The following is a 20,508-nucleotide window of genomic DNA, read 5'->3' on the forward strand; positions in this document are numbered from 1 at the left end:
GGTTATGTATATCTGCACTGAAACTATTAATAAAGAAGGGGACAATAAAAACAAAATTCACGACAGTGTTATACCTCCAGGGGTGACAGGGAGGGTGATGGAGTTGGGCAGGGCAGGCTACTAGTAATGTTGTATTTCTTAAACTGCCTGTTAAGCACAGAGGTGTTCATTTACCATTGTTTTATCTTATACGAACATTATAAAATTCTTTGGTATGTATTCAACATGGAAAGTAAAGTATCGTTTATGGTTATGTATATCTGCACTGAAACTATTAATAAAGAAGGGGACAATAAAAACACCTCCAGGGGTGACAGGGAGGGTGATGGAGTTGGGCAGGGCAGGCTACTAGTAATGTTGTATTTCTTAAACTGCCTGTTAAGCACAAAGGTGTTCATTTACCATTGTTTTATCTTATACGAACATTATAAAATTCTTTGGTATGTATTCAATATTTAATTTTTAGAAAGAAAAGAAAAACCACCTTCTGATGCTGCTAAACTCACAAAAATGAATCTTGAAGAAATGTAACATCTTTTCTGCTGTGCTTTTTCCTTTTCCCCAACATACAGATGATGAGATGGGCCCTATATCTAAAAACGGTAAGTAAGGAAGACATGGAAAAGCAATGAAACTGAAACAAAGGCAAAAGTCCCTCTGATAAGCAGCTCCAAGAAGACAGAGCAGGGGCCAGAATCTAAACCTTGGGACTCTGGTTGCTGTATCAAAAATAAATATTAGGAACAAAAATAAATACCCACATCTCTGTGCTGGACAGCAGAAGAGCCATGAGTTGCCAAATATTTGGGAGTTTTTTTGTTTGTTTGTTTTGATAGTTTGTTTTTTACTGTCTGAATCTAAACTCCTATATTTCCCATCTTCCCTGTTTCCATATGTTAGAAGCTCAGTATAAAAAAAAAAAGCTGGATGCTCTTCCTTTATTGTCAACAGAGATGTTTCAGATTATTGTTAAATTAGAAGGGACTCAATGCTTTAAAAACATCTCATTACTCAATGTAGACACTTTTATTTCCTATTATTAGGCTGCCATGTAGCAAAATGTTGTACATTTCCTCAGCCCTCTCTGATACCACTAACTCTCAACAAGGCAGTTTCTTTGTCACAGTGACGTTAACACTGGATACAACTGCAGCAGTTCTAGGTCTGTCTGATAAATAATATTAAGCCCATTTCATCAAATGAACCTTTAATACACAGTATGTCTTAAGAACTGTGTGAACAGAGTGAGAGCTTCTTGTCCTGGGAAAACAGATAATTGCTAGGAGAGCTCCCTAATGGCAGTAGAAACCAATATTTATTATGATACATGCTTTCTAGGTGCCAGGTAGAGTGTCAAGTCATTTATTAATTTATAAGCATTATCTCAACCCATCCTAATAATGAAGTTTCCCATGAGAGTGGTAGGTGATAATGCTATCACCGCTTCATAGGTGAGGAAGCTCTTGGAGAAGTTCACTTGCCCAAGGTCACACAGCTCGTGCATGGTGGGGCAGGGACCTAATCCAAGTCTAACACAGAACCTACCTTCTTAATCTCTATGCCGTCGCTTGAATATGGTGATAGAAGTAGTTAGAATTGCCAAGGTAACAAACTAGGGACAAAATTCAAGTCTATTCGATAGCTAAGCTCATAACATTTCAGTCTGGTATCACCAAAGGTTGATTTGTGATTTGGATTGGGAAGAGTCTATAAATTATTTTTAATGCATGGATTCTCAATCTGTTTTTGTGCTATGGACCCCCTACGACTGTCTGGTGCAATCTATGGACAACTTCTCACAGTAATGTTTATAAATACATAAGCACCTGTACGCACACACACACATACAATAGACATATATATTATAGATTCCAAATGAAGCTATTACGTTGAAATCATCAAAATAGTAGAAAGTAAATTTGTAAGTATATATATACTTCTATATTAGCATGTTCAGTAACAGCAACCAGTGGGTCTGATAACTACAGTACTTTTAAAGTAGTGATGAGCATAAAAGTTGTTTCAAGGTATCTATGACAGCATGTGGATTAATAATATGTGATATGAAAATATCTCTGCTTTCCACTGGAGACAAAGTTAAAGGCACTGCTAATGCCACTGTGATTTGTTGCTACATTCATAATGGAAGGAAATGCTAAATTTCATAATTCATAATGGAAGGAAATACTATTTCAGTTAGACGTCAGTGAAAATAAAGCCGCAATTTTTTCCCTCCCAAGTTCATTGACCCCTTAAATCCTAACTACAAACCTTTACCTCAGGTTAAGAATCCTTTTTTAAATAACCTAAGGATAACCTAATGGAAATGCTAAGTTTACTCATGATAAGACTTCACAGTCTAAAACATTGCACTTTTGATTTTGCTTTGACTTGGAATTGTATCCATCCATTGTAGTATTTGATCAATAAATAATATCCAGAAGCAGATCCGCTGTGTCTGGTGGACAACATCTTTGCTGCAAACCACCGCTCTGGATGATGCTTAAAGCAGACCCTGAGGGATACAGTTGCTCCTTTGTTGGAAGGTAATACAGACACACTACTATCTAAGAGCACTGCACACCCAGGACCACATAATGTCAGTACAGCACAAAACTCTGCTGGGAAAAGGAAGCTAATGCCTTGAATAAATAAAAGGGGTTTTCTACAAGTCTAAATTACCAATGGTCTATCAGTGATTTGGGAGAACAAAGACCACTTGTAAACCTACAATGCATGGCAGGGACTGAAGTCTAAAATTTAGCTTTAGGATTTGGCTGAGGATTTCCGAGAACTAGTGTCATACCAGTAGATACTATTGACTAGAAGAGACATTTCTAAATGGGATGCTTCAGATCAATGGCTGGTTTGTTAAGAGTAAAACTATGTTCTCAAATTTCTGGTTGGCCTGTAAGTAAGTATAATAGTAAGTGTTAAATAAGTAAGTAGAAAAGGATTTAGAGCACCCTTTAGGGATCAGGATGGATGTTTCTGCAAACATAAGCCACGCTGTGCTTCCTGCAAGATGGAAGTCATGTCAGTCATATCCCAACAGTGGCATAATAAACACCATAGTTTAGGGTTCCCAAACCAACTGCATGTTAGAATCTCCTAAGAAGCTTAAATAGCTATGGCCAGGCTCTACCCCAGACCACTAAAAACAGAATATCTGAAGAGGAGGCCTGGGAATCTGTATCTGCCAGGGTTGAGCCATATTCGTTTAGGGAAAAGTAGTGAGTTAGTGATGGTTCCAGATTCTTTGCCATTCTTCCCACCAAGGGGAATATAGCCTTGGTCTGTGATTTGCTTCAACCAACAGAGTGCAATAAAAATAATATTCTGGGACTTTTGAGTACAGGCCTTAAAAGGATTGGCATCTTTTGCTTCTCCATTTGGAAGACCACCTGCTGTGTTGTGAAGAAGTCCAAGCTAGGACACTACATGACTAAAGGCCACATGGAGAGCACACTGGGGGACAGGAGATCTTGGATGTCCCAGCTTTAGCCAAACTCCCAGCTGAATGCAGCTGCATGTGTGACCTCAGCCTACCTCATCTGAATCAGAACCACCCAGCCGAGCCCATTCCATCCACACAATTGTGAAAAATAACAAATTGTTACTCTAAGCCACTAAGTTTTGGAGTGATTTGTTATTCCACAATAAATAACTGAAAAGGGTAAATATTTACTGACAATTCTTTATTCTTTTTCCTGAAAGATCTGTCATTCCTATTTTGGAATTTTGATATGAGTTGAAAACCAAGACCTGACCCATCTTTCTAATGCAGATGTAAGACATAATTACACTGAGAGCTTAGGCAAAATCTTATATCATACAAACAAAAGAAGACCAAACTCCCATGTGGTCTTAGGCAACCACCCCCACCCCCACCCAACCACCAAATCCCTGAGAGCTAGCAAGTACATTATCTGGGAGGCCTTTGTGGTAAACACAGACATGCACCATCAGAGCCCTCTTCAAGCAGGGACTCGCTGCCCAGCTGCAGGGAGAGCAGTCAGCAGACAGCCCCCAGCTGTCAGCTCCTTCAGGGTCTGCCTCCGCTGCTGCAGAGAGCCACCTTTCCCAAGATGATGCCCTTCCTGGGGCAGCCCACATTTGGTGACTGAGTGAGCTGAGCATACAAAGGCCTGGCTATTTTGGCCCAATGTGGGACACTCTGCAGGAAAATAGCCTCCCAGAGCTCCCTGTCAGGTCGATCTGGCCTGTCACAGTTTTCTTTCTCCCTTGGTCCAATCCTGCTCCCTCCCTCTTTCTTCCACAGGAGATGGTCCTTAATAAACTTGCACCCCAAACTTTGCCTCAATGCCTGCTTTTGAAGAACCCGACCTGTGGCTGCCACCTCTGATTGGGAAGCAGGGGTGGTTCGAGTGCTGTGTTCTGGTTTTCTGCTCACAGTCTAATTCCCATCAATGGGCAGAAGAACTTAGCTTAGGAAAAGAAGATGGAGATCAGGCCACCCCTCTTTGTAAAAGGAGACACAGCTAGGGGAGAGATGATTTTAGAGAAGATTCTGTTTAACAATTTCTGTAACAAAGCCAAAACATTTTCCCAGGGAATTAACTGTATTTGGTAATCACTGTCTTAAACCTATTTAACAGCTACTTTCCTCCATTCAATAACCTTTTAAAAAATTTTCTCCTTCCCTCTCAGCTAGTCAAATGCAAAAGTCACACTTACTGCTCTTTGCTTCCTCTGATCATGTCAATGCAACCAAGGACTTGCTGAAGACTTTTCTGGAACTGTTAGTTCCTTCAGAAACTGGTCATAATACTCCCTCAGCTGTTTAAAATTAGAAAAAGAAAAGGTGCGGGGAATTGCTGGCAGGAAATCCAAGAAAGGGCGGTGGCTAGCCCTGGACATCCCCTCTGAGGATGATCCGTGGAAACGTTCAAGTCCGAGCCTGACTGTCCCTTCCACTCTAAAGACTGCAGTCATCCACTGTTTAGTTGTGTGTAGTCAAAGAAACAAACCAAAGTCAATGTCAGCTTTAGAAAAGCAGTTAGGAAACGGTGGCTATTACTGCTTTCTGTCTGTCCACTGTGCTTTCTCTGTCCCCCTCCTCCTTGTAAGCATTCCTTTGTCCTTTAGGGAGTAAAGATTCTATGTGGCCTGGACGTGCTGCTGGCCACCACCACATACCCCCAGGGTGGGTCTGTAGCCAACCAGAGCGGTCCATCCCTCCCCACACCACTTCCTGCACAGGTACTCAAAGACACTATGGTGCAGTGGAAAGATCGAGATTTGGAGTGTCAAACCTCGGATGCCTTTACTATGTGAAGACTTAAGCAAGTTTCTTGGGGGAAGCTTCTGTTTCCTCATTTATGAATCAGTAAAATACCATGACATAGTTCACAGGGTAGCTACCAGGATTCCATAAAATTGTGAATTAAAATCTGCATGGCAGATCCTGGCCTGAGGGCTCATGAGTGCTGAGTAACTGGGAGCCAACCTCAGTATCTCCTTTGACCATCCCACCACCTCATGAAGTAACTGTTCTCACTCGGTCTCCAGAACCAGTAACTGGCCCACAGCTAGTAAGCAGCGAAACCGAGATTCGAACCAGGTTTCTCTAACTCCACCTTCCTCTCATGACACCAGACAGCTTCTTCCAGTTGGTGATGAATTTCCAGAACAGTTAAGCTTAGAAGGTGGTGTGCTCCTGCCCTTTGGTTTCTCCAGATGTAACCTCTAGCTGATGGTGTGGTTTCTGTCGGAAGCCAGGACATTTTAGGAGACGCCCCTAAGGTGAGTGTGGCAGATCGCAGGCCTGAGGGCTCCAGACACCAAACCTGGGTCAGAGTCAAGATGTACAAGTAAGTCTGGGTGCAGGGCTGCTGCCTTAGGGGGCTGGGGGTGCTCACTGTGGAAAATGAGGACAGGACCAGGGACACGAGCATGCAGTGATCTCTATGTGCATACTCAGCTTTTAAGTTGGCGTGGACACCCAGTAAACACCATCTCTCCAACAGGGAGTCAATCCTCACAGCTTGGACAGCCCAAAACTTAATCCCCCACATCTATTTCAGGAGCTCCGAGCCAAGCACCAGAAAGGTGGCCTTATGAATGAGATAGAGAACCTTCTTCCTGACATGAAAATTTGTAGGGTTCCGCCTCCCTGAATTCATCCTATTGCTGCCATTTTAACTTCTAAAAGAACAGCTTTGAAAATGTGCTTAATGACCTTTGATGGCTCACACCTGAGCTGGCATGTAAAAAAACAAAAAACAGCAAACCTTTGGTGGCACCCCACTGCTTAAACAACGCCCCCCTGCCAACCATCAAGGCCCCACGATCTCTTTCCAGTTTCTCTCCCAGCTCTCGTTCTCCAAGCTCCAGGCTACCAACCAGACTGTGCACTCTGCCCCAAGCCCTGCACTCTCTGGCCTGTGGCTCTGCCCACCACGTTCTCTCTGCTCAATTGGGCCAATTTCAGCATGTGTTCTTTTATTAATATCAGAGGTTCCCAAGTAAGGGGAACGTTGGATGAATCTGGCCTCACCACCAGCTAAGCTCTAGTGCCTTTGTGTGTGTGTGTGTGTGTGTGTGTGTGTGTGTGTCCATAACAATGTGCAATAAGTTTTATTATTCCCATTTCATCTATGAAGAAACAAACTTTTTTTTTCATTTTTTAAATTTATATATTTTATATCAATTAATTAAAAACTTTTTCCTTTACTATTATTTTTTCTCTTTTCTTTTTTTTTTAAATTCAGGATATTCTAGTGCCTTAAAAAAAAAAAAACGAACTAAATAAATAAATAAATAAATAAAAACCTACTACTTTCTCTGTCTAAAAGAGGTGGGCACCGTTATGATTCGCAGCTAACACTGCATGTGAAATACTTTATTTCTCAGGCCTGCTTCAATTATGGCAGAGATGTACACAGCTCCAATTTTAACTGTCCCAGCATACGGCCATGATTCCATCATTGAAGTAGAAAAACACCAGGATGGAAGCCAGAAGGCCTGGAGTCTAATCTCAGGTCGGACATGAACTCTTGTAGGATGTTTTGGGAAAGTCACTTAACCTCTGGGTTTCGGTTTCCCTCACCTGGAAAATAAGATCTAAAATTCTAGCTCTAACATGCTACCTATCTGAGATAATCCATCCTGTAATTATTGAGTAAACCTGAATTAATACTGATATTGAAAACATAAAATAAAAATAACCATAGCTCAGACTGCAGTCAGGAAAACTGGTTGGAGATTATGCAAAACTCGTGCTTGCAAAAGCTACACACACTAAGATTTGATAAGAATGAAAACTGCCCAATGAAACAAAACTTACTTTCAGTGTTTCCATGTCAAATAAAAATATTTTCAGTAAAATAAAGATGGAATAAATTGAAATGGTTTAATTGCTTTCTTCAGGACATTAAGCTTAACGAAGTTTATACTATTAATAGAAAAATGTTCTTAAAGAAATTCATCAGTGTGGCTATTATTCTGATTAAAGTCTTTAATTTCTAAATACGGAGTCAAAACTTCCTTGGAGCTGGCATGCTGATTCGATGATGTAAGAACAAAATGTCCTGCAGTTTGAAAGCAGTGACAACATCAACACAGACCATAAACAGCAACTTTGACATTTGGCAAAGGGCACAGAAAGACCCCAAAAGGAGCAGTAGGGTGACCTTGACAGTGACCGCCATGAGTGTCAACAGCCAAGCAGAAAGAGGATTGAACCTCTGGGACCCAGAGACAGCACTAGTAAGAGCTCAGAGTCAACACCAGTGCAGAGGCTACCCATGAGTTTGGTTATTCCATAGGCTGAGAGTTACATTTTATATACCAGTATGGTATATACAGAGAGAGTACTTCTCTCTCTCTCTCCCTCGTCTTCTCTTATAGGTAAGTGTAGAGAGAATTCTGACATTTGCTGAAGGTTACTATATTATTCTACATTGCTTGCTAACTGAGCCCCTCTGGACATTAATGAAAAATAGATATTTCAGATTTTTGGTAGAAGATATCTTAGAGATAATTCAGTCCAAACCATGCATTTTGCAGACACATTCTGCATTTCACAGAAGCTCAGAAAGTCTGCAGCCCCGGTTTCATAACAAAGCAGTGTCTGATTCTTAGAATGGACAAATACCAAAGACTCGCTACATTCTAGGCCAGAGCCAACAAGGAGGAACAAGAAGCATTCATTCTCCATCTGACCGGCGAAGGCTGGCTGGAGTTGCATTTGGTTTCTCTGGGCATCGCTTGACGTGAATACACGGGGAAAACTGCTCCCTCCCTCAGTATCCTGTTGTTCCCCTAGGAGAGCTGTCATTCCTTGACGTGGACATTTTAGGTAACCATCCGGAGACAAGTCTACTTCGGTTTTGATATTTTAAATTAAGAGCTGTGGTGTTTGGCAGAGAGTGAGGTTTTGTTTTTGGCAGACACACACCCATGCTTCTGTTCTGTGTCTAATGCTGAAAAGCAAGTCCGTGGCTAAGGTCCGTTTTCTTCATTATCAGACGCTTGACATTTGGACAGTATTCCCAGATCCAGGCTCACAGAGAATGCCTTTGTTCACACAGGGGCTCCTTGTCCTCCTCCTGCCTCTCATCTCCACGCGCCACCCCAACCCCAGCACTGAGGTGCTCAGGGAAGGATCTCCGCCAACATTTTAAAATCACCTACACAAATGCAGAGCCCTCGCTGTGTGGTAAAACACTCCCTATCACAAACATATGTGGGCCTTGCTTCTTTTGTTACCCGTTTTTTGGCAGCCAGATAAGCGCCGTTTCATCTCTAAATGTGTTTTGCATTCACAAGAGTCATCAGCGGGCTTAGTGTGATATTTGCCACCAGTGTCTGACTGGCAGCCAATTCCTTTTCCCACCTCTGTGGGACACGCTGCCCTGAAGCAGCAATCTGGCCTCGCAAGCTGGACGTTTTATGCAGAGAGCCAAGCAGGACACGTGCGCAGTGCCAGGCACTGGAGCTCTTCACAGGCTGGTCCGGGGGGTATAAAATAACAGGTGGTGGAGGCAGCCATCAGAGAGTCTTGAGGAGGTCCCGTGTGTGCCTGGTGGAATTCTCATCACAGAGCGGCGCGGTGGGCGTGGGGAGGTGAAGAGTACAGCGCTCCCTGGCAGGTCAACATTTGTATTTGCTCTTCATGGCCTGAATGTTAATGTTCCAACTTTGCCTTATGAGTTGACTTCCAATAAAATATTTGCCCAGATCTTGACTTTTAGTGGTTATAATTTTCTTTTTGTTGTATGCATTCTAAGTTAGTAATAATAAAACTAAAGACAGCAAAATTTACTGTGAGTTAGGTATTGTTCTAAGCTTATCAGTGTACTTGAATCTTCTGCACAATCCTACAAGGATACCATAGACTGGGTGGCTTAAACAACAGGAATTTATTCGTCTCACTTCTGGAGGCTGAAAAGTCCAAGATCAAGGTGCTGGCCAATTTGGTTTCTGGTGAGGACCACTTCCTGGCTTGCAGATGGCCACTGTGTCCTCACGTGACAGAGAGACAGCAAGCAAGCTCTCTGGTATCTCTTCTTATGAGGACACCAATCCTCCAACCCCAGGCTCACTCTCTGACCTCATTTAACCTTAATTGTCACCTTATAGGCCCTATCTCTGTGTACAGTCACATTGGGCATCGAGGGTAGGGCTGAAACATATGAATTTGGAAGGGACAAAATTCAGTCCTTACCAGCTAGGTATAACTGAAATTTACAAATGAATAAATGGGTTAAACAACACATTAGGAAGGGCAATAGAGGAGAACAGAGCCTTAGAAAATAGGTCAATAGAAAATACCAAACCTGAAGCATGGAGAGAAAAAAGGATGAAAAAAAAGCTATAAGGAATAAAATGAAAAAGTCTAATATTTATGTAAATAGAGTCTTAAAAAGAGAAGAAAGTGAGTAGAACATAAGCAATGTTTGCAGAGATAATGATTGAGAATTTTCCAAATATGACAAAAGATATCAAGCCATGTTTCGAAAAACTCAAGAAACCCAAGCAGGACATATATATTAGTATTAAAAAGTAGCACCTAGAAGTACAAATAGTAAAATTTTCAGAAAACCAAAAAAAGAACATCTTAAAAGTAGTCAGGTGGAAACCAAAAAACAATCCCCTTCAAAGGAGCAGCAATGAAACCCATAGATGACTTCTCATCATAAATAATGCAAGTCAGAGGACAACAGAGTCACATCGTCTACATGCTAAAACAAAATAAATGCTAAGCTAAAAATCTATTTCATGAAAAATGTCCTTCACAATTAAAGGCAATATGAAGACGTTTTCAGAGAACCAAAAACAGAGAAATCATTGTCAACAGAACTTTACTAAGATAAATACTAAAGGAAAGCCGGGCACACCTGTAGCCCTCGCTACTCAGGAAGCTAAGGTGGAGGACTGCTTGAGCCCAGGAGTTCAAGACCAGCCTGGGTCACACAGTGAGACCCCATCTCTAAAAAGAGAAAATTCAACATTAAAAAAATAATAAATACTAAAAAGATTTCTTTAGGCAAATAAAAATAAACCCAGTCAGAAGCATGGAAATGTACAAAAGACTGAAGAGCAAATGAAAGGGTAAATATATGGGTAACTCTTAGGGACTCCTGGCTGTATAAAATGTGTCAATAATGTTTTGTGGTATTTAAATTAGGCATAGAAGTGTTTTGTTTTTTAAATGATAAAGAGCAGGAGAGTTGGTAAGGAAGATAAAGTGCTCTAAAATTCTTGCATTTGCCTGGAAAGTGGTAAAATTCTACTTTATATTAGGATTTTAAAAGTTTAGAACTTATATTGTACTTTCTAGTATGATCACTAAACAAAAGAATGTATTGCTAACAAGCTTATAGATGAGAAAAAATGAAATGATATAAAACACTTGAGTAATATAAAAGAATGCAATGAAGAAAAAGGGAAATATAGAAACAAGTGGGACAAATAGAAAACAACTAGTAAAACAGTAGGTTTAAACACAAATACAGCAGTAATTACATTAAATGTAAATGGACTATTCCAATTAAAAAATACTGTCAGGCTCTTATAAAACACAAAACTCCACTATATATTGCTTATAAGACACACATCTTAATATAAGGATACAGAAAAATTGAAAGCAAAAATTTGAAAAATATATCCTGTAAGTATTAACTACTAATCAAAAGAAAGTTGGCATAGCTATACCACCATCGATGAGTTAGACTTTAAGGCAAGAAGCATTACTAAAGATTTTTAAAAGGACATTTCATAAGAAGAAAAAATTTAATACGAAAAACGTATAACATTTCTATAGTTGTATGCATTTAACAACACAAAATAAAGTAAAAATAGATGTAAAAGAAAAATAGAAAAATCTTCAATTATAGTGAGAGATTTAATAGATCTCTCTTATTAACTGATAGGACAAGCAGAAAAAAAGAGAAAATAAAGGATATGAAGATTAAAATAATAAAATTGTCCTAAATTGACGTACAAAGCATTGTAACAAACCACTGCAGCATATATATTCTTTATAAATAAATAAGGAATATTTACCAAAAATAACCATTTTGGGGGCCAAAAAACAAGTTTCAACAAATTTCAAATGACTGAAATCATAAAAAGAATACGTGTTCTGACCAAAAAGCAGTAATAGAATATGTTTCCTTATGCTAGAAACAAATGCAAGAATAGAAGACCCAAAATGCTTGGAAATTAAGCAATACATTTTTAAATAATTCATTGATCAAAGAGAAAAAACACAATAGAACTAACTAAATGATAATAAAACTATGACAAATTTAAGGGTGCACTTAAGGCTAGGCTTAACAAATTTATCATATTGAATGCATATATTAGAAATGAAGAAAGACTAAAAATTCATGTTCTGTCATAAAAAGAGTTCATAAAAGAGGATAGTAAATCACATTTGAGGAAAAAAATAGCAAGAAGATAACAAGAATAAAAACAAAATTTAATAAAATATTAATACAAAGCAAAAATGTAATAGAGACAATCAACAAAGACAAAATTGGTTCTTTGAAAAGAATAATAAATTTTTAAACCTCAGGCAAGAGAGGCACAGATTACTAATATCACCACAGATCTTGAGAGACATTAAATGATAGTAAGATGATATTACAAAAGCAACATTATATCAATAGATTTGAAATTTTAGATGAAATAGACAAATAACTGAAAAAAATTAGTCTATGAAAACTGACACATGAGGAAATAGAAAAGGTGATTAATCCCATATCTGTTACAGAAATTGAACCTGTAATTTCCCTTGGAGGGGCCTTCAAGATAGCTGACTAGGGCACCTGGCATTTGCCTCCCCCACAAAGAAGGACCAAAATAGTGAGTAGATAATTACACACCAAATAGAGCATCTAAGAGAGAACACTGGAATTCAGCAGGGATGTGACAGGGAACCTCTGAGACACAGAAGGAGAGAGAAGAGGAGCAGCTGGTCCAGTCAGGATCACCTTGGAGCCAGGAGAGACCTCCCATTGTGGGGAAGAGGTAAGCAAGGGATGCCAGCGATCCACATTCCCATGATGGATGCCTGTGATCTCAGCCACAGGAGAGCCCCTCAGCTCTTATAGGCCCTGAAACTAGTAGAGGGAGATGCCTGGAGTCTACATGACAGCCCTGTTCCAGAGAAGGAGTTCACACTGGGTCCTACACACCCCCTGAGACCTAAGAATCTGCACACAATGTTATTTTGAGAGCCCAGCCCCAACCAGACTGTGTCCTGCCCTGGGGCTCAAAAGCCTCTGCATCTCCACACCCCTGGAGCCCTGCTGACACCCTGCTACATCCAACCAGAGAGCAGCAGCATCACAATGCTGGCTGGACCTAACAGTGTGGCCAGGTCCCCAGCACTCTAGCCCATGTGGTGTCCTACATCCCAGGGAATGAGGGTTGGGGGGTAGAGGTGGGCAGGGGCAGCACACCAAGGAGGCCGCCTCTGGGACACAGGGAGCCTAAGTGTATATTTCCCAGAGCCTGAGAGACGCCTGCCTGGGGTCACTACCACAGACAGCAACCCTGCCCCCAAGAGCACCAGGGCTGCTGCATACCTGCATATGACTTCAGGGAGCCTGGGGACTGGCCTGCCCACCTGCCATCACCACGAGTGCCCATGTGCATTGTGTGGGAATCAGGGAATCAACCCACCCTGCCCACCACCACTGGTACCCACATGTACCATCAGAGAGCCTGAAGACAGGCTTGCTCCAATCACTGTTACCGCCACTGGTGCACTAGTGTGCCATTTGGGGGTCTGAGGACAGGCCCACTTTGCCCACCACCACCACTGCTGGTGCCTGAGCATGCCATTGGGGGGCCTGGGAATAGACCTGCCACATCCAATGCAGCTTGCACGTTGGGAGCATGAAGACAGGCCTGACTTTCCTGGTGCCACCCCCGCCTATGCTCATGTGCATCATCTGGGGATCTGGAGATTGGCTAGCCCACTTGCTGCTGCCTGCACCTGTGCACACCATCAAGAGGCCTAAGGACAGCTCTGCCCCTCCTGGCACTGCCCCTGCCAGTGCCCATCAGCATTTTTCAGGGGCCACAGAATAGGCCTGCCCCACCTGTCATAGTCAGTGCCCATATATACCTTCTAGGGGTCTGAGAATAGGCTAGCCCAGCCTGACAGTGCCCATACACATTGTCCAGAAGCCTAGGGATCAATCTGTCCCACATGCTACCACCAGCACTCATGCACACCTCCTGGGGACCAGAGGCTGGGCCTGCCCAGCCTGACACCACCACCTCTGCCAGAACACAGCTGCATGTGCCACCTGGGGGTTGGGGACTGGCCTAACCCTGTGAGTGCAACCAAGGGACCCAAGGGTTAGCCTGCCACCACTACTGCCATCGTCAACACCATACACACTGCCCAGGAACCCAATGACCCACTTGCCAGCTTGGCCCACTAATACCACTGCCAACACTCAAGCAAGCTGCCTGGAGGCTCAAGGATCAGCGCACCTAGACCCACTACCACCAGTGCCCACATATGCCACCAAGGATCCCAAGGACTAGCCTGGCCTGTTGCCATAATCACTGGTGCCAGAGGACCAGCCTACCTGGCATTCCCATCCCCAGCAAAGCCTTACCACAGCCTCCACTGATAACTGCAGCCTAGCCACTAAGGAGCTCATAGACATCACTGACATTGACTATAGCCAAAGAAATCATACAAAGTATATACTACTGTGCCCACTCAGAATCAAAGCCAAAGCACCCTGCTGAACCGACACTATAGACACATCTATAGGAAAAAAGTCTTTCCCTATGAAAGCCAATCCAAAAATTTGGAAAGAGCAACTATTACAACGGATGCACAGATATCAATGTAAGGACACAAAAAACATGAAAAAGCAAGGAAATATGACACATCTAAAGGAATACATAATTCTCCAGCAGTAGATTTCAATGAAAAAGAAATCTATGAAATACCTGAAAAAGAATTCAAGATAATAATATTAAAGAAGCTTGGTGAGATATGAGATAACACAGATAAACAATACAAAGAAATTAGGAAAACAACAATGATCTGAGTGAGAAATTCAACAGAGATAGATAAAAAAGGAACCAAACAGAAATCCTGTAACTAAAGAATTCAATGAATGAAACAAAATTTACAATAAAAAACTTCAACAATAGACTAGATCAAGCAGAAGAAAGAATTTCTGAACTTGAATACAGGACTTTGGAAATAACCCAGTCAAAAAAAAAAAAAAAAGAAAAGAAAAGAAAAAAACCAGAAAGAAAGAAAGAAAAAGTAAAAAAGAATGAAGAAAGTCTATGTGACATATGGGACACCATAAATTGACCAAATATTCAAATTTTGGGTGTACCAGAAGGAAAAGAGATGGGCGAGATGGGCAAAGGTATAGAAAACTTATTTAACAAAATAGTAGCTGAAAACTTCCCAAGTCTTTCAAGAGATATAAACATCTGGAACACGAAGTTCAAAAATCCCCAAATAGATTCAATCCAAAAAGATCTTCTCCAAGACACATAGTCAAACTTTCAAAAGTTAAAGAGAAAGAGAGCATTATAAAAATGACAAGAAAAAAGCATCAAGTCAAATATAAGGGAATCCCCATCAGACTGTGGTTTCCTCAGCAGAAACCACACAGGCTAGAAGAGAATGTGATGATATATTCAAAGTGATGAAAGAAAAAAACTGCTAGCCAAGCAAAGCTATCCTTCAAAAATAAAGAAGAAGTCAAGTTTTTCCCAGACAAGTAAAAACTGAGGGAATTCATCACCACTAGACTGGTCCTATAAGAAATGCTTAAGGGAATCCTACATCTGGAAGCAAATGGATAATATCTACCATAATGAAAATACATGAAAGTATAAAACTCACTGGTAGAGCAGACACACAAAGGAGAAAGAGAAAGGACTCAAATGTTATCACTACAGAAAATCACCAAGCCACAATGATAAACAATAAGAGAGGAAGAAAAAAAGACAAAGAATATATCAAATCAAAAACTGTAAAAAGAGACAAAGAAGGTCATTATTTAATGATAAGGGAATAAATTCAAAAAGAGGATATAACAGTTTTCAATATATATGAACCCACCAGAGCACCCAGATATATAAAGCAAATATTATAATATTAGCTCTAAAGGGAGAGATATAGAATAATAATATGTTATAATATTGTAACATAATAATAGTTGGGAACTTCAACATCCACACTCAGCATTAGACATCATCTAGACAGAAAAGCAAGAAAGAAACAATGAATTTAAACTGTACTTTAGACCAAATGGACCTAACAGACCCCTACAGAACATTTTATCCAACGGCTGAAGAACACATATTTTTCTCATCAGCACATAGAATATTCTCCAGCATAGGTCATATGTTAGGCCATGAAACAAGTTTCAACAAATTTCAAATAATTGAAATCATATCAAATATCTTCTCAGACCACAATTGAATAAAACTAGAAAACAATACCAAGAAGAACTTTGGTAACTATACAAATACACAGGAATTAAACAACATACTCTTGAATAACCACTGGGTCAATGAAGAAATTAAATAGGAAATCAAGAAATTTCTTAAAACAAATGAAAATGGAAACATAACATATCAAAACCTGTGAGATACAGCAAAAAACAAAACAAAACAAAAAAAAAGTGCTAAGAGAGGTTTAGAGCAATAACTGCCTACATAAAAACCAGAAGGATTCTGAATAAACAATCTAACTAGGCACCTAAAGGAACTAGAAAACCAAGAAAAAAATAAACCAAAAATTATTAGAAGGAAAGATAATAAATATCAGAGCAGAACTAAATAAAATAGGGACTGAAAGACAATACAAAAATCAAGCATAGGGAAAGTTGGTTTTTAGAAAAGATGAGCAGCATAAATAAACTGCTAGCTAGACTAAGCAAGAAAAAAAGAGAGAATAAATAAATAAATCCCAAATAAATAAAATCAAAAATGAAAAAGGACATATTACAACTGATACCACAGAAATACAAAGGATCATTGGAGACTATGAGGACAACTATATGCTTATAAATTCAAAAACCTAGAGGAAATGGAAAAATTCCTAGACACATAAAACCTGCCAAGATTGAATCAGGAAGACATAGGAAACTTGAACATTTTCCTCAAACTCTGTGCTTGAAAAAAAAATGAGAAAAAGAAAAAAAAAGGAAGCTTGAACAGACCAGTAACAAGTAAGGAGATTTAATCAGTAATAAAAAGTCTCCCAACAAAGCAAAGCCTAGTACTGGATCATTTTACCTAGTAGTGAATGGATTTATAAATTTACCAAATTTATGAAGAAGAACTAATACCAATTCTTTTCAAACTATTGCAATAAATTAAAGAGGAGAGAATTCTTAACTCATTCTATGAGGCCAGCATTCCCTGATACCAAAACCAGTGAAGGATACAACAAAAAAAGAAAACTACAAGCCACTATCTCTGATGAGCATAAATGAAAAAATCCTCAACAAAATACTAGCAAACAGAATCCAATAATACATCAAAATGATAAAACATCATGATCAAGTGGGATTTATCCCAGGGATGCAAGGAATGATTTGACATACACAAATCAATAAACATGATACAGCATATCAACAGAATGAAGGACAAAAACCATATGATCATCTCAATAGATACAGAAAAGCATTTGATAAAATTTAACATCCTTTCATGATAAAAATTCCCAATAAATTAGACACAGAAGAAACATACCTCAATGTTATAAAAGTCATATATGACAAACCCACAGCTAACATCATACTGAGTGGGGAAAAGATGAAAGCCTTTCCTCTAAGAACTGGAGCAAGACAGGATACCTACTTCATCACTCTTACTCAACATAGTACTAGAAGTTCCAGCCAGAGCAATTAGACAAGAAAAAGAAATAAGGGAATCCAAATTGGAAAAGGAAAATTTAAGCTACCCCTCTTTGCAGATGACATGATCTTATACAGAGAAAAACCTAAGAACTCCATAAAAAAGTCTTAGAATTGATAAAAAAATTCAGTAGGATTGTAGGATACAAAATCAACATACAAAAATCAGTTACATTTCTAGATACCAATAACAAAGAAATCCTATTTACAATAGCTACAAAAATAAAATAAAATATCTTGAAATAAATTTAACCAAGGAAGTAAGAGACCTCTACAAAGAACACAACAAAACACTGTTGAAAGAAATTGAAGAGGGCACAAACAAATGGAAAGACGTTTCACGCTCATGGATTGGAAAAATTAATATTGTTAAAATGACAATACTACCCAATGCAATCTACACATTCATTGCAATCCCATCAAAATACCAATGACATTCTTCGTAGAAATAGGAAAAAAAATCTAAAAATTCATATGAAACCACAAAAGACCCTGAATAGTCAATGCAACATTGAGCAAAAAGAACTAAGCTGGAGGTATCACACTACCTGACTTCAAAATACACTAAAAGGGACAGTAACCAAAACAGGATTACATTGGTATAAAAACAGACACATAGACCAATGCAACAGAATAGAGAATCCAGATATAAATCCATGTATTTACAATCAATTGATATTCAACAAAAGTGCCAACAACATGCATTGGGGAAAGGACACTCTTTTCAATGAATGACGCTGGGAAAACTGGATATTCATATGCAGAAGAATTAAACTAGACTCCTATCTTTCACCATATATAAAAATGGACTCCAAATGGATTAAAGACTTAAACATAAGACCCAAAATGATAAAACTACTAGAGGAAAACATAGGGGCAATGCTTCAGGATATTGCTCTGGACAAGGGTTTTATGGATAAGAGTCCAAAAGCATAGGCAACAAGACCAAAAATAGACAAAGGGGACTACATTAAACTAAAATGCTCCTGCACAGCAAAGGAAACAATCAATAGAGTGAAGAGATAACATGTAGAATAGGAGAAAATATCTGCAAACTGTTCATTCAACAAGGGACTAATATCCAGAATATACAAGGAACTCAAACAACTAAACAGCAAAAAACAAATAATTCCATTAAAAAGGAAGAGAAGGATCTGAATAGACACTTCTCGAAAGAAGACACACAAATGGCCAATAGGTATATGAAAAAATGTTCAGCATAGCTAATAACCAGGAAAATACAAATCAAAACCACACTGAGATATTATCTCACCCCAGTTAGAATGGCTATTATCAAAAAGACAAAACATAATAGATGCTGGTGATGATACAGAGAAAAAGGAACTTTTATACACTGTTGGTAATAATGTAAATTAGTACAGCCAATATGGAAAACAGTATGGAGCTTTCTCAAAAAACTAAAAATTGCACTACCATATGCTTCAGCAATCCCACTACTGGGTATTTAGCCAAAGGAAAGGAAAACAATGTATCAAAGGGAAACCTGCACCCTCATGTTTATTGCAGCACTATTCACAATAGCCATGATATAGAATCAACTTAAGTGTCCATCAGTGGATGAATGGATAAAGAAAATGTGGTATATACACACAATGGAATATTATTTAGCCATAAAAATAATAAAATTTATTTGCAGCAACATGGAGGGAACTGGAGGTCATTATATTAAGTGAAATAAGCCAGGCACAGAAAGACGAATACCATATGTTCTTGCTCACATGTGGGAGCTAAAAAAAAGCATGGGGCTAGAAAGTAGAATGATGGCACCAGAGGCTTGGAGCAGTGTGGGGGGATGAAGAGAAGTTGATTAATGGGTACAAATATACAGTTAGATAGAAGTTCCAGTGTTCGATAGCACAGTAGGGTGACTATAGTTAACAACAATATATTGTATATTTCAAAATAGCTAGAAGAGATTTGAAATGTTCCCAAAATAGAGACACGATAAACGTTCGAGGTAATGGATATTCTAACTATCTTGATTTGATCATTACACATTGTATGCATGCATCAAAATATCACATGTACCCTATAAAGATGTACACTTATTATGTATCAATACAAAAAATTACCCAAAACCCCTTCCTTCAAGGAAATCTCCAGGCCTGGATGTCTCCACCAATGAATTCTCCTAATACTTAAAGACACTAATTCAGACACTAGAAAGAGAAGAGACACTTCCCAACTCATTTTATGAGGCCAGCCTAATCCTGATTCCAAAACTTGTAAAGGACATTACAAGAAAGGAAAATTACAGGAGTAATGTCTGACCTCTGAAGTGGAAGTTGCCCTAGTGTCTCAGCTAGAGAGATTTTGTCCTGGGGCTCCACGTATAATATTAAAATGTGATCATAGATCTGCCAGAGATTACGTTGAACCTTCCCCCTGTAATTTGTCAAGCTCCCTTTGTTCCCGAATAGACTAATTCTCTCATTAATGATGTGACTCTTTGGGCTGACTGTTGTGTTTTTTCTTTCATTGTCTCCTTATCTCTTGAACAATGCCTAAACTTTTGTCCAGTTTTACATTAAGACCCATGTATTTATTTTAATACGAACTCAGACCACTCTTCTCTGTGCATAATAGGGCCAGATACATGCTGACTGTTGTATGACTTTGCTTAAGGCTGTCCATGTCTTATTGGTATTCCAGCTTTATTTTCAATCCCACTATCCCGTTCCCACTACCTGCATGCCCCTAAGCATTTTCATACCTGATGGAAGTCACCCACTTGCCGTACATAACCAGCCACTTCATCGTCAGATTTGAAGATCTTCCAGACTTTTCTCTCTGACTTCTCATATTCCCGGGACCCTTTCCAGTCCATGGCCATCAAGGAGCGCTCTGTCAGGGGAGCTGCCACAATGATGTCCAGCTGGCCATTGTAGATCAGAACCTGAAATGAAATCAAGCCATCAGCAAGTGCAGGATTCGGAAGGTAAAGCTAGTGAATCTACTTGGTATAAACAGTGAGCCACTGAGGCAGAAAAGAAAACATGAGCATCTCTGATGTCATGCTCAACGTGGCCAGGCCAGCAGATCAGATGGGACACATTTGCTTCCAGTTATCCATAAACACCAACAATCTGAAATA

At 39.5% G+C, this 20,508-nt stretch overlaps 1 protein-coding gene across 1 annotated transcript in view; it reads right to left on the reverse strand.

The window, feature by feature from the left end:
* The window catches only part of CPVL (carboxypeptidase, vitellogenic-like), a 138,679-nt gene that overhangs the window by 12,462 nt on the left and 105,709 nt on the right, over positions 1 to 20,508 (reverse strand). Inside the window, exon 11 of the mRNA XM_012640677.1 lies at positions 20,128 to 20,310. Coding sequence (XP_012496131.1) covers positions 20,128 to 20,310 — 183 coding nt within the window. The remainder of the gene's footprint in view (positions 1 to 20,127; positions 20,311 to 20,508) is intronic.

Source organism: Propithecus coquereli, unplaced genomic scaffold (genome assembly GCF_000956105.1).
Source record: "Propithecus coquereli isolate 6110/MARCELLA unplaced genomic scaffold, Pcoq_1.0 Scaffold156, whole genome shotgun sequence".
Taxonomy (NCBI): domain Eukaryota; kingdom Metazoa; phylum Chordata; class Mammalia; order Primates; family Indriidae; genus Propithecus; species Propithecus coquereli.